Source organism: Rosa rugosa, chromosome 5, assembly GCF_958449725.1.
Source record: "Rosa rugosa chromosome 5, drRosRugo1.1, whole genome shotgun sequence".
NCBI classification, from domain to species: Eukaryota; Viridiplantae; Streptophyta; class Magnoliopsida; order Rosales; family Rosaceae; genus Rosa; species Rosa rugosa.
Window position 1 is genome coordinate 30,860,716 of NC_084824.1, and position 17,979 is coordinate 30,878,694.

General features: G+C 38.3%; 1 protein-coding gene across 2 annotated transcripts; it reads left to right on the forward strand.

The window, feature by feature from the left end:
- Positions 1–10,476: 10,476 nt before the first annotated feature.
- Positions 10,477–14,870, forward strand: LOC133713146 (extensin-2-like). Of its 2 annotated transcripts, XM_062139263.1 has the most exons (4): positions 10,477–11,563; positions 12,130–12,536; positions 12,567–14,351; positions 14,448–14,870. In XM_062139263.1, the coding sequence occupies exons 1-3, from the start codon at positions 10,558–10,560 to the stop codon at positions 14,322–14,324; spliced, it is 3,171 nt and encodes a 1,056-aa protein (XP_061995247.1). In that variant the 5' UTR covers positions 10,477–10,557; the 3' UTR covers positions 14,325–14,351; positions 14,448–14,870. The 2 variants fall into 2 exon arrangements, with proteins under 2 accessions (XP_061995247.1, XP_061995246.1); XM_062139262.1 differs by having other exon boundaries at positions 12,130–14,351.
- The last annotated feature ends 3,109 nt before the right edge of the window (positions 14,871–17,979 follow it).

Genomic DNA, 17,979 nt, shown 5'->3' on the forward strand with positions numbered 1-17,979 from the left:
TCGACCTCAAGAGTGCCGATCCGAGGCAAAGGGTACAAAATTGTAGGACTTACAATGCACTAATTAATTACTCTGTTATAGTAGATTATATCCTAGTATAAATGAGACTTGTACAACTGGGTTTCATCTCTGTAACGATATGATCTATAATGTGTTGACTCAACATGATTCGTACTGTACGTATAGGAAATGAAGAAGAGAATTTAAAGATAGCTAAGTAGCTGGGATGTAGGTGGCAAATGACTTAAGCGTACAAGTTATGTGAATAATAGTTTATGAAAAGAGTGCTCTAACAAATTAACAATAACATGCAAATTAAACTACTTAAATGTCCATTTCACACAATTATTGATTGTGTTTGTCTACACTTGATTCGCCACATCCCACAATTAGAAGGTCCAAAGATTATAACATAAAATTTAAATAATGTACGTCCATAAATTTTGCGACCAGCTAGATGCATTTCGTGACTAGGTCAACTGATTATCCTTAACCATGACCATGTGATACTTCAAAACAAGTTGCTACAAACTATATATAGAAGACAGAAATGGTAGAGATAGATATAATTAAAGTGATTATTATTAATTTCACAATGTTCAAAATGTACGTCAACATATTGACAACTGTAATTATCGTATACATTCCTTCTTAATTTGTTCAAATGCCATTTGCAAGTTTCTTGCTTGTTCATACGATTGATTATTACTAAGTCAGCATAAATTCTAATGTTTGCAAGTATATATTCAAATGTCTCCCAATGTAATGACTCACTTGTTCGTCAAAAAGCTTGTGTATGTTGTTACTATATATCAGCACCGGAAAGTTCCAATTTCTTGAAACACAAGCTATCAATGTTTCACTAGATTGAAGGCTAATAACATATATATACACAAGTGTACGCTGTGGTTACATATTGTGTTGCGTAGCAAAGTAACCTAATATACAACCCGACTGCACTTGTAACGAACCAAGCCTCTGTTACAACCTCACCGCACCCATACACGAAATACAAATCCAAATCCTACCCTTCTGATTTAGCAATAGCTAAACAAGCCACAACATATTGCAGCAACAACGTCATCATCATAAATGTTAGTACGAAACCTTGATAAGTTATGATAAACTTATCATATATGTGAGCTATATATGATAAGTTCGAATACTTAGAACCCTAGACATGATACTAGCAGAAAGAAGCAGTAGAACGAAACCTTACCCTTCTTTTCTTTTCTTTTTTGATCAGAAAAGTAAGAAGTACCACAAACAAAAGGCCTTTGTTGCCCTCTATTATTTTCAATCTATCTAGCCAGGCATCCTCTTCTCTTGATTACACACTTGTAATAACTTGTGCCCAAAGGTCTTTATATATAGCTTGCTAGCTTATTCATTTTCGAACTCTTATAATTAAATAACCATAGCTTCCTCATTGATGCAGAGCATATGGGCCAACATCAAATGCATTATTCTGTTATTTTATATTTTATTATTTAGATATTTTTAGGGTATCATTTTACATTTAATTTAGGATTTACATTTAATTAGCTTTCCATTTTAGCTTAAGTCTACTTATTCCAAGGACTAAAAAATCGAAAGTTTCGGCGATATTTTGTCGAAATTTTCGGTTTTTTTGGGTGTCGATATTTCCGTGACCATCCAAATATATTTCGACGGATATTTTGGAAATTTTCCGAAATTTCCGGAAATATCGAGAAATTGATGATATTTTGCGAAATTTTGGGTAATTTCCGTGACCATCCAAGTATATTTTGTCGGATATTTTAGAAATTTCCTGAAATTTCCGGAAATATCGAGAAATTGACGATATTTTTCAAAATTTTGGGTAATTTTCGAAACCTTCCGACTCTTTCTCACATCAGTCACATGCAAAGTCACCACCACTCTACCACCCTTTCTCACATCAGTCATATGCAACATCAACATCATGTGGCTGACATATAGTTGGCCAAAAATTCGAATAAAAAAAATCAATAAAGTCTCCAAGGCTCAAACATTAGTCACTTCATTGCTCTTTGAGCACGAGCCTTAGCCAACTCTGCTGCACCTACACTTGTGTTATCATTGCAACATTCTAATATATATTCATTTTGCCTACGAATCTAAAAACTTAGGTAAATGTTCAATCAATAACTAACATAGAACAATCAATTACATTTTGAATTTTGTATCTCATAAGTCTTCTACATGATTCTAAGTTACTCATGTTTTTTTTTTTTTTTTGAAGAATATTATGTCGATATATTAATACTCAGGCCAGAAAGGACCATTACATATCCTCCCTCTACCATCTTTGGGTAGATAAAGAGTTTGTGGTAAACCACAGCGATACATAGATTAGATCCGATCATTTGACGGTACCCATGCTCACTTATTTAAGCAAGCCTATAAACTATGAAATAACATAGTAAATAAGCAAGCCTAAGGTAAAAACTCATAGTTGTCCTAAAACAATAGGAAATTAATTAGAATGCAAGAAACTAACTAAATAGAATAGCCCAAAAGGCAGCCCAAAGAGAAGCCACAACCGAAGCCCAGCAGGTGGATCAGCACCCAACCCAAATCTTCCCCTCCTCCACGTTCTTGCAGCACGTACAACAGGCCTCCCTGCCATCGGTCTAGGCCGCCGCCACGACCATCACGCCGCCATGCCCACGTCACCTGCACCACGCCGCGACGATCGTCAACACCGCCACGACCATCAATGCCACGCCCACGTCGCCTGCACCAACGCCGCCACGATCATCAACGCCACGACCGCGCCGCCTGCACCACACCGCCACGACCACGCTGCCACGACCAACAACCGCCCAAGCTCCACCTCTGTACATCCCACCGCCGCGCATCGAAGGCTCCAAATAAGAGCCCGCTGCCTCAACAAACTTGCCGGAGCGACAGCAACTTCTCAGACCACCGGAGCCATAGCCTCAAGACATTCCCGTCCGGCCGCACTCTCCACTCAGCGACAAAGCCAGAGGCTTGCCACGGATGGGAGCCGCCGGACGAGCAACGAGATGGAAAACTGGAAAAAACCGAGTTTTGGTTTGGTTAGGGTTTCTCAATTAAAGTACGAGATACTTCGAATTTTGCCAAGAGCTCTTAATAGTTAAATGTGAGATTCTAAGTTACTCATGTAATTCAAGGTGTAATGTATGATATGTACAAAGAATGTATATAATATGTAATGGCTTAGCCTCCCATTGGGTTTCTGGCCATAAAAAAAATATATAGATGTTTATTTCTAAAATTTTCAGAGTTGTAGGCAATTCAGTATTTACCGTTTTATCTTAAATTATTACAAATTACTATATAACAATGTTTATTAAGGTTTTCTTTTTCATATTTAGTAGACAATTGATTAAATAAACAAATCTAAAAGTTTTACTTAAAATTTCCATGTTTTTCTTCAAATTTCCATCATTTTTCTTGATTATTTACCGAAATCGATATATCCTCGATATTTCTGTCGAAATTTCCTTTTCCGGGACCATCGAAATTTCCTCGAAACTCGATATTTTGGTCCTTGACTTATTCTCCAAGTATTGTAAACCCTATAAATATGGGTAATGTAATCGTTGTTAGATGGCTTATAGTTTATGAATAATATCAGTTTATTTTCGGCATGGATTTGCCATTCTCTACGAGTTTGCTACTCCTTATTTTTGGTGTCTGTTGAGTGACTGTTGGAGGCCTGTGTTCGATACCTCATCCCCATCAATTGGTATCAGAGCTTTGGCAAGAGCTTGGTGGATTCCATGTCTCAGGTCGGGCGAAGAAGGGGAGGCTTTCGAATGGAGGATCGTGACATCAACAACGACATGGCTGAAATCAAAAGGATGCTTCAGCAACTTGCGGTACGTATTGATCGCATCGAAGCTCGACGACGGAGTCGTAAGAGTTCCGACAGGGAGAGAGACGTTACCACCTATCATCAACGTGTTGATCGCATCGAAACTTTCTACCAAGATGGTGACGGTTCCGACGGGGAGATATGCGTTGGCCCAATTCATAATTGTGCTCCGTTGTGTGAGTCAAATGAAGAGGGACATAGTACTTTCAACTATTCCGGTTGTAAGTCCACTATCTTTAATTTTCCATTTGGTGAGGAAGTATTTTTAGAAAAAGAAAAAAATAATTTCATGAGTTTTGATATACCACTGAAGTATGGTTGTTATGAAGATTATGAAGTTTGTGATGGTGGTGTGGAGGACCAAAGGAAAAATGAATTTGTTCCTAGAAATTGTGATGATGAAGACGACATTAAAGCCGCAATCAAGTCAATATTGTCGAAAGATATTGAGCATAAATTTGTTGATTTTGTTGGAGTTAATGCATTCATTATGCATATTCCCAAAGAATTAGTTAATCTTGTCACTCAGATAAAAGATGGTGAGAAAAATTTTGGGATTGCGAAGTTAATGTCGGAGAGAAAATTTATGGGGTCAAGGATAATCATTTATTCCAAATATCTATTTGTTTGGAAAGGAAGGATTCAATTGCAAGTTAAAGGTTCAACAAAAGATCTGAAGCAATGGAAGACTTTGTCAGGATTTCTTCAATCAATGGCTCGAATTCGAGGGCGAATTCTTTCCAACCAGGGGAGTCTCATGCAGGAGCATATGGGCCAACATCAAATGCATTATTCTGTTATTTTATATTTTATTATTTAGATATTTTTAGGGTATCATTTTACATTTAATTTAGGATTTACATTTAATTAGCTTTCCATTTTAGCTTAAGTCTACTTATTCTCCAAGTATTGTAAACCCTATAAATATGGGTAATGTAATCGTTGTTAGATGGCTTATAGTTTATGAATAATATCAGTTTATTTTCGGCATGGATTTGCCATTCTCTACGAGTTTGCTACTCCTTATTTCTGGTGTCTGTTGAGTGACTGTTGGAGGCCTGTGTACGATACCTCATCCCCATCACTCATGATCCGTCTTACTTAGTAAGGGCTTGTCGCGTTAAATTTACACTGATACCTAATTACCCAGCTTGAGCTACAGCATTAATTAAAACTAAAACCCTGCAACATATTAATTAAGGAATACATATTGCTGGTGTTCCTTCTTCAATATTATTGTTTCTCTTTTCATCTCTTCTCTGTTGTTTTCCAATCAGGGGTCGGATTTAGTTTATTCATCAATTTTTGGAACATTGCAGCTGTATCATTCAGATGAATACTGGGGAAGTAAGTACATGAAAAATCATTATACAGATCGATCGATCGATCGAGTGGTTTAGTCAGTTTGTTTATGTTATTATAAGATAATTGGACTGTGATTAGATCAAGCTGGTCCTTGAATGATGCATGCGTTTACTATTAATTAAGCTGATTATCGATTAAGGTATTTGATAAATACTAACAGCTAGCATCAGAATATTCAGAAATTCCATGTGTACTATTCTTCATGTGATGAGTACGATCTGATCATTAATGACAAACTGCCACCGCGCTCCTTTCAAATTAATTAAACTTATGTTGACTTCAAGACATTATTGAGCAATTAAACAAGCTAATTAAAAATGGGGAATATGAATCATGATGTTGAACAATGATGGCTCAAAGCCTCAAACTATGTGATTTGTGATTAAGATCCAAGTTAAATTTAATTTTCTGTAAGAGATTAATTAACTTGACCAACTTGTATAGGGCAGGCTCATTGTGTAAAATAGTTCTTAATTAGAGTAATATATTATCGGGCACCTCCACGAGTAAAAGCCTCTACAGCTGGTTGACCAAAATGAGGATCCCAAATTGCATGAGCAATAGGTCTTACATGTAAAGGACAGGTGAGGCATGGGTACAGGATCCTGCAGTTCTTCTTCTTCTTCTTTTTTTTTTTTTTTGTAAGGTGTTACTGTCACACTCATTTTGCTTTAGCAATTTTGAACTATAGATAATCAGACATAGTAGTTGCTACCCTAGATGTTTACCAAGTGGCCAGCTTCGACGATAGCCTGTTAGCTTCTAATAGGTAAACTGAGTTCGACCTCCACCACCTGATTCAAGAAGACGACCTCCACCACCTAATTCAAGAAGAAAAGACAAAAAAAAAAGGTTGCATATCATACTGACTGGTGTAGAAGCTAACCGAGCAATCAAGACATCCACCGTGTTGAGAATGTGATAAAATATAACTCTTACATTGGAAAAATATAACTTTGCTTATGGGTTTATAAGGCTTTGGTCCACTCCATCCATTGCCAATTGATTTTGGATGCCAACCCCAGATTACTTTATCACACCGACAAGCTTTCTTATTTTGGTTCTTGTTAGTTCTTGCTTCAATGAATAACATTATCCAGAAAGCTATATTGGTCAAGTTGTCATGGGAATCTTGAATAATCTACGTAGAAAGTCGTTAGCTTAAACCGTGAAAAAATTACAAATGAAAAGACAAAAGAATTTAATAATAAAGGGAAAAAACGATGTTTAAGTTTTATCTACCTATAAACAAATATCCAAAACTTTTGAATATTAAACGATGACGCATGCCTTCTTGCGTGTCCCTGTCAGCCCTGGCTAGCTAGCAAGCTGGGTTAAGAAGCCTGTGTATGTTCTTATGTGCACATATATACACACATGGAAAATCAGTATTCTTGCTTCCAAATCCAAATGAGGACAATTTAAGTTTCTTTATTCATTTACTTATAAATTATGGATGATTCAACAACAATCTACCAAATGTCGTTTTTGGTGGCTTTCCACAAGCAAAGCAATAATAATAATAAAACAGCCAGACCTTAATTGGGACTATACACCGTAGTGGTTTTTGGACTTTCACTTAACGTTAAGTTGCTGGTTCGAATCCGTTAGGTTAATTAGGTTGGGTTTGTTATAAACTACTTCTCCTTTTGCTCTTTGTATATCCCTAAATAAATTACACACTCAACGATATTATTGTTTTAAACTGTCCTTATAATCTTATAAAATGAAGAATGAAAGGGACTTGAAATATGGTTTTTCTATCCGGATTATCATTTTAAAATGACCAAGTATCATGATCTGGCGGTCAGCTGGCCAAGATATTTGTTACTATTAATGGGATATTGATAGTAAATATATGACCTTGATTGGGAATGTGAAATGACAAATTATGTGGCATACCGCCTGCAGTGTACTGTAGTATACTTACCTAGCTATGTTTCATCGGCAAGAACTTACATGGTGTATACGTATTGGTATGTAATGTACATGTACTACATGTTTATTTAATTGTTTTTTAGCCTATCTACTTATAGTTTTGTCCAAACGTTAGATGAGGTCCAAAGGACGTTGAATCTACAATTCCCTAAGATGAATATGAAGTTTAAAGTCTGCTTTAATCTCGAATATCTTAAATGTTTGAAATACCATCAGAATGCAACCTTCTCCTAGAGCTCTACCAGTACACAAAAATGATGACCAGTTTGACATGCAGCAAGAACAACTAAGACAACTTTTAACTTCATGATCTATGAAGGTAAAAGTATATCACAGTAGGGGAAAACCAAAGAAGGAGGGAATTGAAGAAGAGGAGGTGGAACTGAAAGAGAGAAGAGCTTTTGGTTCAGACTCTCATGCATGCAGAGGAAAGAGCTCTCAGTCTCAGTGTAGTAGACGAGAGAGACAATTCAGAATGGACTCAGAATTATGTCAAAAAAAAAAAAAAAAAACCTAGGTTTTACTGTAGATTGGACCCACGAGAAAAATAGAACACTTCGAAATGAATATACCTTCAAAAAGCTGTTCGATCTAGGATTTAATTAAGCAGGTCAAAGTTACAGTTCAAATCCAATCAAATCAATGTGGAATTTATGCATGGGGTCTAGCGAGAACATTGTTCTTACCTTTGAATTATTTATTATCTTTCACCTTTGTTCTTACATTTTTATTTGTTTGACTGTGTTAAAGAATATTGTCCTAGTTAGGGTACGCAGTTCTATGTAATTCTCCTTGATTCAATTCAGATAAAAACAAAACAAATATGATATATCCATGAAAAGAAAATTTCAAAGACTTTTGTGGATCCTTAAGTTGTTTAGTTATGTGTTCAAGTTGGACTAATAGATGTCTATGAACTCAAACCGTACCCCATGATAAACAAGCGCCAAAAAAACATTAGACAAAACGAGCATACATGCTTTAGAAAAGAGATACAAAACTCTAATGCATCTACAACTTCAAAATATGGAAATTCAAAGAGCAAAACGACATAGAATGGGATATGATCCATCGACGCAGTAGTAAAGTTGTTACTTGTTAGGTGAGGATATATAATATACCTTATGTCTTTTCTTAAAAAATCTTTGCCACCCTACACCACACCTATATTTGATTTTGAAAAATAAGAGCAGTTAGAAGCATCGTGTGGTCCTTCAGTGACCTCACATAATTAGCTACTCAAAATTGGCAAGTCTTTCTTGACATTTGCCTCATTTTTACTCCATGATTTTTATTTTTAGTTTTTGTCTTTGGAATATATAATTTACTCCATGATTTTTATTTTTAGTTTTTGTCTTTTGGAATATATAATTTACTCCATGATTTCAAGTTTTCAACATTAAAATCATAAGGCCTTTTTTTTTTTTTTGCTTCTTTTCTTTTCCTTCTACTCTCAGTATTCTCAAGAAGGCTGTGAGAACAAAAGGACCAAGCATCTCATAAAATGAATGAAAAGGTAGAGTTGCTAGAACATTCCCTTAAGCCCCTCAACAACTCACCCCTATATTTCAATGCCCTACTTAACTTGACCAATTCTCTTTCAGTGGTGTTTCCTCACACGGCAATTGATAGTCAAGAAGAAGGTTTAAACTTTTTACTAATTTGCTTACAGCTCATTGGCGCACTCAATTAAACTCTCACTATGATTTTGACCATTGGTATCTAATTATTGTGAATTGATTGATGCAATGTAACTACAAAAGTGACACAGTACCAGTTTTCCTTGATTCCCTCCACAATCCATCAATAGTTTCCCACAATACATATGCTAATTCAATGAATTGATTAATGTTAGTTTCTTTATTAGGTTCAAGAATCTTGAATTGTAAGCAACAACAAATAGAAATGTTCTAAATAAATGTTTTAATTACTCGAGCCCAACATTTTTCTAATTAATCTAAGAAAGATCAAAATCTACAATCAATTGGGTGGGTAATCAAGTAGTCGATCATCTCCCAAGATCCTATATATTTCTGGAAAAAGGAAAAAGGAAAAAGGAAAAAGGAAAAAGGAAAAAGGAAAAATCGTATTTATAGGAAATAGTAAAGGAAAAGGCTCATGGGTCAGTTCAAATTTTTAACAAAAGGAACGTCTATGATCTATGATTTTGGGATGGTCCATAAATAATAGTCTCTAGCTAGCAAGCTAGTAATTTGGTAAGTCATTTTCATGGGACAGTGGGGGGGGGGGGGGGGGGGGGGGGGGGGGCATCTATTTTTCACGTTCAAAGAAACAATGCAATTATCATTTCTTGCACGGAAAAAAAAAATACACCTTAAAATTATTACCGTAGTATGCTTCCTTTTTTTTCTTTCTCTTTTTCCTTTACACTCTTGGTTTGTAGCTGATATTACCTGCAAAGGCTGCAAAAAGCCCACTTGATTCAATTCACATGCCATAATTCTCATAATTGAGAAACCACATGCAATATTTCAAAAAAAAAAAAAAGACCAAAAATTTCAGTCTTCAAATTTGAGGGAGACTGCCATGAACTTGCACTCAGGTTGCACTATCCTTTTTATTGTTTGGAAACTAATTTTGTTTTCTTCCTATTAACTTGAAGCATTACAAAGTCTTCGTCTAGCTACTATATACCAACCAATATAAACAATTGGGTTCTTCACAATTGCCCTTTTGATTTCCTTTATCTTTTTGTCTGTTTTCATAGTCAGGTCACTTTAGAATTAAAGAGAAATTAATTAATCAAAATAACAACTTCACAAAAATTTGAAAAAGTCAGGAAAAAAATGATTTCATATTTAAACAATCATATAATGTGGAAGCTTCACATGGATGGAGCAAACCAATTCAGATCTTACAGATTCAAGATATTATAAACTTTGAGAGAGAAAAAGGGTTGACAAACTGAAATGCACAACGGAGATTACGATCGGACGGCGACGAGAAGTGCCAGCAAGATCATAGGTTCATGATTGAATCAGTGTTTACATACATTCTATTGTATTGTTGCTTTTTGCTCAAGATAGAAAATAGAACGAGCCCGTGGAGTGGAATTATTAATCAAATTAAGTGTGAATATTATAGCATTATCGATTTATAGTATTAGTATTGAAGATTAACAATTTGGGGGGACTGGTTTTAAATTGGGACTGGGAGGAATCCAAGTGATCCAAAGAGTAGTGTTTGTATTTGGTATTAAAAATAGATATAACGCCAGCTAACGAGTGTGCCCCATTTGACAGCTCTCCATCAACGACTCCGATCACTCGCTATATAACTATCCATATTTGCATGCCTATTAGTTCATCAAACCCATTCATCCCTCTCTCCACTTCCACACTTCTTCCTCCATCTCTTCATTCCCCATGAGGAGTTCGAGTGGCGACCCCCCCTCTCGGGGTCGTCTTTGGCCGCAAATGGCCGTGGCTTTTGCAGCCATAGTTGTCGTCTTTTCGAGCAATGTGGGTTCAGTTCAAGCTGATCATCCTTACCTTTACTCTTCGCCCCCACCGCCTTATGTCTACAGCTCGCCACCACCCCCCGTTCACTCTCCTCCACCACCGTACGTGTACAAGTCACCGCCTCCACCATCGCCTTCACCACCTCCTCCTTACGTGTACAAGTCACCTCCCCCACCATCGCCTTCACCACCTCCTCCTTATGTCTACAAGTCACCTCCCCCACCATCGCCTTCACCACCACCTCCTTACGTCTACAAGTCACCCCCTCCACCATCGCCTTCTCCACCACCGCCGTATGTGTACAAGTCTCCTCCACCTCCCTCACCTAAATTGCCTCCGTACGAGTACAAGTCACCACCACCTCCATCACCTTCTCCCCCACCACCATACGTCTACAAGTCTCCACCACCTCCTTCCCCATCGCCACCACCACCTTACTACTACAAATCTCCTCCACCTCCAGCACATTCTCCACCACCACCTTACTATTACAAATCTCCTCCACCTCCAGCACATTCTCCACCACCACCTTACTACTATAAGTCTCCTCCTCCACCTTCTCCCTCACCACCGCCACCATACTACTACAAGTCCCCCCCACCTCCTTCTCCCTCACCTCCTCCACCATACATCTACAAATCCCCTCCACCACCTTCCCCATCTCCTCCTCCACCATACTACTACAAGTCTCCTCCACCACCATCACCAAAGCCATACGTGTACAAGTCTCCGCCGCCACCATCGCCGAAGCCTTACTACTACCAATCTCCTCCACCACCGGCTCCGTACTATCCACACCCACACCCCCACCACCAGCCATTGATCGTCAAGGTCGTCGGAAAGGTCTACTGCTACAGATGCTACGACTGGGGATATCCAATCAAGTCTCACGACAAGAAACATCTCGAAGGTATTAATTCCGAAACATTAATTCTTCTTAATTAGTTTTTGTATTCATTTTTGATGTTCTTCTTCATTTTCGAAGAAAGAGATGTTTTTCAAATCTGATCTGGTCCCAATCCGAAAACTGGCTACTGCATCTGGTCCTTCTTTATATAATAATGTCATGGCGGCTTAATTAATCAATCCCACGTTCCACTTTAATTTTGCACTTAAGAAAAATATATTTGAAAATATTAATTTTCTTTTTTTTTGAATAATGAAAATATTAATTTTCTTATAGTGCTGAATGTGCTGTTATTTTCTATATATATATATATATATATTATTTCGTTTTTCAAGATGTACTGCAAATTAAAATTTCCTTTTTCGCTGTCCAACTACAGAAAGAAAAAGATCCTGTCCCTTTCAATTTTAAGGATTTGGTAAATTCAGTGACTTTGATCATAGAAGTGATAGAACCAATCAATTAGTTAGTGATTAACCTAATAAGTAGTTAGATTTGTCTGAGATTGATTGTTAGTATTATAAATGGGAGATCGTAACTGATCTAATTTTTAAATATAAATGGCGCAGGCGCTGTTGTTGAGATCACATGCTGGGCAGGCAAAAAGGCGATCATGGCTTACGGTAAAACCAAGAACAACGGTAAATTCAGCGTCGCAGTCGAAGATTTTGACTACGGTAAATATGGTGCCAAGGCTTGTACCGCGAAGCTCCACATGGCACCCAAGGGTTCACTCTGCAGCATTCCAACTCCTCTCAACTGGGGCGACAAGGGAGCCAAGCTGAAGGTCAAGTCCAAGAACAATTGGGAGGTTGTGCTCAAGGCCAAGCCCTTTGCTTTCGCTCCAAAGACCCCTTACAAGGAGTGTGCTAAGCCCGCTCCACACCATCCTTCTCCTTACGTGTACAAGTCGCCGCCGCCACCAACCCCGACTTACGTCTACAAATCTCCTCCTCCACCGTCGCCAAAGTACATTTACAAGTCGCCGCCACCGCCGGCTTACTACTACAAGTCGCCGCCACCGCCGGCTTACTACTACAAGTCGCCGCCACCGCCATCACCAAAGCCGTATGTGTACAAGTCTCCACCACCACCATCTCCCAAGCCGTATGTGTACAAGTCTCCTCCGCCACCATCTCCTAAGCCGTACGTGTACACGTCTCCACCGCCACCATCTCCGAAGCCGTACGTGTACAAGTCTCCTCCGCCACCATCTCCGAAGCCGTACGTGTACAAGTCTCCACCACCACCATCTCCCAAGCCGTACGTGTACAAGTCTCCACCACCACCATCTCCCAAGCCGTACGTGTACAAGTCTCCTCCACCACCATCACCGAAGCCGTACGTGTACAAGTCTCCACCACCACCATCTCCGAAGCCGTACGTGTACAAGTCTCCACCACCACCATCTCCTAAGCCGTACGTGTACAAGTCTCCACCGCCACCGCCACCAAAGTACTACTACAAGTCTCCACCACCACCGACTTACTACTACAAGTCACCACCACCACCCACATACATCTACAAGTCACCACCACCACCATCACCGAAGCCATACATCTACAAGTCTCCACCACCACCACCACCAAAGTACTACTACAAGTCTCCACCCCCACCGACTTACGTATACAAGTCACCACCACCACCCACATACATCTACAAGTCACCACCACCACCATCACCTACACCTTACGTGTACAAGTCTCCACCACCACCACCACCAAAGTACTACTACAAGTCACCACCGCCACCGACTTATATCTACAAGTCACCTCCACCACCAGCATATATCTACAAGTCTCCACCACCACCACATTCTCACCCTCACCCACCCTACATTTACAAGTCTCCACCACCACCTTCACCATCTCCTCCTCCTCCATACTACTACAAATCTCCACCACCACCCTCACCTTCTCCCCCTCCTCCATACTACTACAAGTCCCCACCACCACCACCACCATCCCCATCACCACCACCACCATACATCTACAAGTCTCCTCCACCTCCATCACCTTCTCCTCCACCTCCATACTACTACAAATCACCACCACCACCATCACCCTCTCCCCCACATCCATACTACTACAAGTCCCCACCACCACCTTCCCCATCTCCTCCACCACCATACCACTACACCTCACCACCACCACCCTCTCCATCTCCTCCCCCACCATACCAATACAACTCTCCACCTCCCCCACACAAGGAACCAAAGCCAACTCCTCCCTACCATTACACATCTCCCCCACCACCATCGCCATCTCCTCCACCACCATACCACTACACCTCACCACCACCACCCTCTCCATCTCCTCCCCCACCATACCAATACAACTCTCCACCTCCCCCACACAAGGAACCAAAGCCAACTCCTCCCTACCATTACACATCTCCCCCACCACCATCGCCATCTCCTCCACCACCATACCACTACACCTCACCACCACCACCCTCTCCATCTCCTCCCCCACCATACCAATACAAGTCTCCACCTCCACCACACAAGGAACCAAAGCCAACTCCTCCCTACCATTACACATCTCCACCACCACCATCGCCATCTCCTCCTCCACCATACCACTACACCTCCCCACCTCCACCTTCCCCATCTCCTCCCCCACCATACGCTTACAAGTCTCCACCACCTCCTTCACCTTCTCCTCCTCCTCCCTACGTCTACAAGTCACCTCCACCTCCGGTGAAATCTCCCCCACCACCGGTGTACATTTACGCCTCTCCCCCACCACCCACTCACTACTAAGCTCAAACACATGCATAGACCAATCATGTAAGTCGATTTAAGTTTCTATTTTTGTTTTCAGTTTATTAGTTACCAATGGTAACATAATTAATCTAAACGTACTAATTAACGATGTAATTGCAGGTTTTAATTTAAGCAGCAGAATAAAGGAAGGCTTCATGAGCCGAATACTGAGACACCAAGCTTCCAATCCAAGTCCATTGTTATTGATATTGGTGATCAAAAAGTGTCTGGCAGAAACATCAGCTATGACCAGCAACCTCATCTTGCACATGCTCTTATTATACTCATCATCCAAAATGGGAATTCAAAGCAAGATTGATCTTGGTCTTGGAAGGAACTAATAATTTGGCTTGGTACGGTCGTCACAGTGTCGTCATTTTTTCAATTCTAAATTATATTTGATTGTATAGGGTAGCAGCTACATGGCCTTTTTTTTTTTTTTTAATTGTATGATTGGCTTCTATTTATGGTGAGGATAGATGTTTGATGTTTCTTTAGGCAAGCGCCGAGTTATTTATCAATAAAAATGATGAATTACTTTCACTCTCTCTATTACTCTGCCTTTATAGCTAGCTAGCTTTTTGATAGTGCTCTTCTATTTTATTTGCTTAGCTTTTCTGTCCTCTATTCTAAGGGATAGTGCCCCCAAATATATAGGACAATCTATTGTGTAGGGTTCACAAAGTGGCAGCAAAATGAATTTTGAGTTGAGTGGATTGTGGGGTTTATTGCATAATCTCTCGTCAACTTGGAAGCAGCGTTTCGAGGATCAAATTCCATATATAGTTAGGCGGCGGCTGCTGCTGCCATGATTAACAACTTGAAGCACTACCAAGCAGAAAGAATATTGATAAGAACAAACAAACAAAGAATTACTGAACAACTAATGGTTGCAATCACTGGCCCCATTTGCATGTTCTAAAACTTAATAGATAATGTTAAATATATATTATAGTACGTTTTCTAGAACATGCAACACCAATTAGATGAACCTTATGGAGTTCATGTAGTAAATCACAAAAAAAAACAGGGTATTGAATCACCAAAAAAAAAAAAACAGAAAGAGAGAGAGAGAAAAGAACATATCGTATATATGTAGACATGTAGTGATGAAAGAAGCAGGACACCTTAATGATTAGTGTGTGTCCAGCTTCTTCATAAGATTTTCTACATGTTTAAATTTATGGACTTCAATTTAATGATGGATGATTTGTACCCAAGAATACATATCAAAATATGACTTTATATCACAAAGTGTAATATTACCGATTGAAACTTGTGTAGTTATAAGTTATATTCTTAACAATATACATGAAACATAGTTAGAAGTAATTCTAATTTACATAGTTGAAACTCAACAAACTCCAAAATATTAGAGTGGTTTGGAACTTACCAAAAGTGTTTTACCAAAAGGAGGATAATGAGCTACATCAGCTTGGTACCCTTCTACGTTCGTTCTTCATTTTTTCGATACAAGACGAGCATTGCATGGTTATAATAGCTATAAAACATATGGTTGCCAGAATCTTTCCAACCGGCCTTCGGTCGAGTGTCACGTGTCGGATTTTGACGGAAACCAAATCGACCCAACTATACCATAAATTCTAGTTTAATTTTTTTCTTCTTCTGTTTTTTTGGCAAGTATAAGTTCGAGTTTAGTACCTCTAATAAATTTGCACAGTATGCAATCATCTGCCACACTTGGATGTGAATTAGAAGAATCCATTAATTGTATTGTTCAAAACTTACCAATGTAAATAAGCCTCCCGCCCTTATTAAGCAAGATAAATTTTGTTGAATACATTTAGGCCCAAGAACATTGAAAATCACATCAACACTAGTTGTTAGCCATACATCAATGTATTCTTCATGTCCAATAGTATGTAACTAGAAGTCTACATTAGGGGGGCATTGAATGTTGATGCTTGACCGGCCTTCACCTAAAGTTTGCCCTCCTGTGTTAAAAAGTCATTGTAATCAAAGCACTAATCAACTACATCATCGCCATAATATTTTCTGTGGTCTTCTTTACTTGATGTCACATTCATAGTTACTCATTTACCTTTAGCTAATTGAATTGCAAAACTAGCAATTCCATTTGAGTCATCATGAACTCGAATTTCGATACTCAAATATATATGAAACAGCAATGTTCTCTTAGTTATTTAATGAACATTTGTCATTGAATTTAAATCTAATTATAAAAAACAAACAAATTTATGGACTTAAATTTAATCATGGATGATTTGTAACCGAAAATACATATCAAAATATGACTTCCTATTGTATCACAAAGTGTAATATTACCGACTTAAACTTGTGTAGTTAGAAGTTATACTCTTAACGATCTACATGAAACATAGTTAGAAGTAAGTCTAATTTATATAGTTGAAACTCAACAATCACCAGAATATTAGAGTGGTTTAAAAGTTACCAAAAGTGTTTTACCAGTAGATAGCCTTGAGTAACTAGAAAAGTCCTCATTTTTAGGTAACTAAAATGTGGGAGGAGATAGTCCACTTGTTGTAAAAGCTTCGGCCATATTGTACATGCAGCATATGGTAATCAAGCAGCATACTTGAAAGTAACACTACTTGGTAGAGGGAAGACTTGCAATTCTGGTACAATTACCACTTTCTTAGCATATCATCCGCCATTAAGAATTGCACATACCGTATGCCGCCGACTACGCCTTTGACAATAAAGAGACCCACAGCACAGGCAGCAACGCCTACAGTCTTGGGATTCAAATTCGAACTTGATACGTGCAAAGCATCGCCAATTTAAACCCTGAAAAATATCATCATTAGTATAGAGCAAATAGGGTATCGAACAAACCGGGGATTGAGGGTGCTAACATGTGAGAAACAAATTAAAGAATAAAATATACAATTTACGAAATCAAATAACAAACATATACAAGTTCACGAAAATATTACAAGTTTACAAGAACAAGCATGCATAAATTTCGAACAACAAAAGAAAAGAGAGAGAGCATACATACATTCACACGAATCTAGAGAACAATGAACAATAGAGAGCAACGAAAATCACATATATATACACAAAGAATTCGAAGGAAAGAGAGAAAACAAGTTAGAAAAGGTTTTGGAAATCCCACTCCTATTTATACACAATTTACAAGTCCATATCACATAGGGAATCCATATACAACAAGGATTACTAGTTATTATCTACTTAGAATTACTTAATCTACAAGAAAACAAAATCCCTAAAAAACACCAAGAGAATCCCTAAATTTTAGCAATCCCTAAAAAACACAAAACAAATCCCTAAAAAAACACCAAATTAATTCCTAGAAAACACTAACACATATTTACTATTCACGGAGACACTATTCACGAATTTTAAAAACATTTTTTATTTATTTAATTATCTAAGTTAACATGCTACCTAAAAACTCTAAGTTAATTTTAATTATTTACACATATACAAAAACACATAACAAACGAAACAAGGGGGGGTTTTTGAAGATTTAAACTATAATTTTCGAAAACAAATAAAAGATTAAAAACATTTTATTTACATAGGTGGGAAAAGAAGAATTTTTGGAAAACAATTTATCAAGAACCTTTCAAGAACAACATATTCATGCATCCCTTAATCTTGTTAATTACCATGGAAAGATATC

Bases quoted from the DNA above. Each gene is read 5' to 3' on its own strand.
- LOC133713146 (XM_062139262.1), top strand. From the start codon at position 10,558: ATGAGGAGTTCGAGTGGCGACCCCCCCTCTCGGGGTCGTCTTTGGCCG. The intron at 11,564-12,129 runs GTATTAATTCCG...TAAATGGCGCAG, and splicing joins CGACAAGAAACATCTCGAAG to GCGCTGTTGTTGAGATCACA.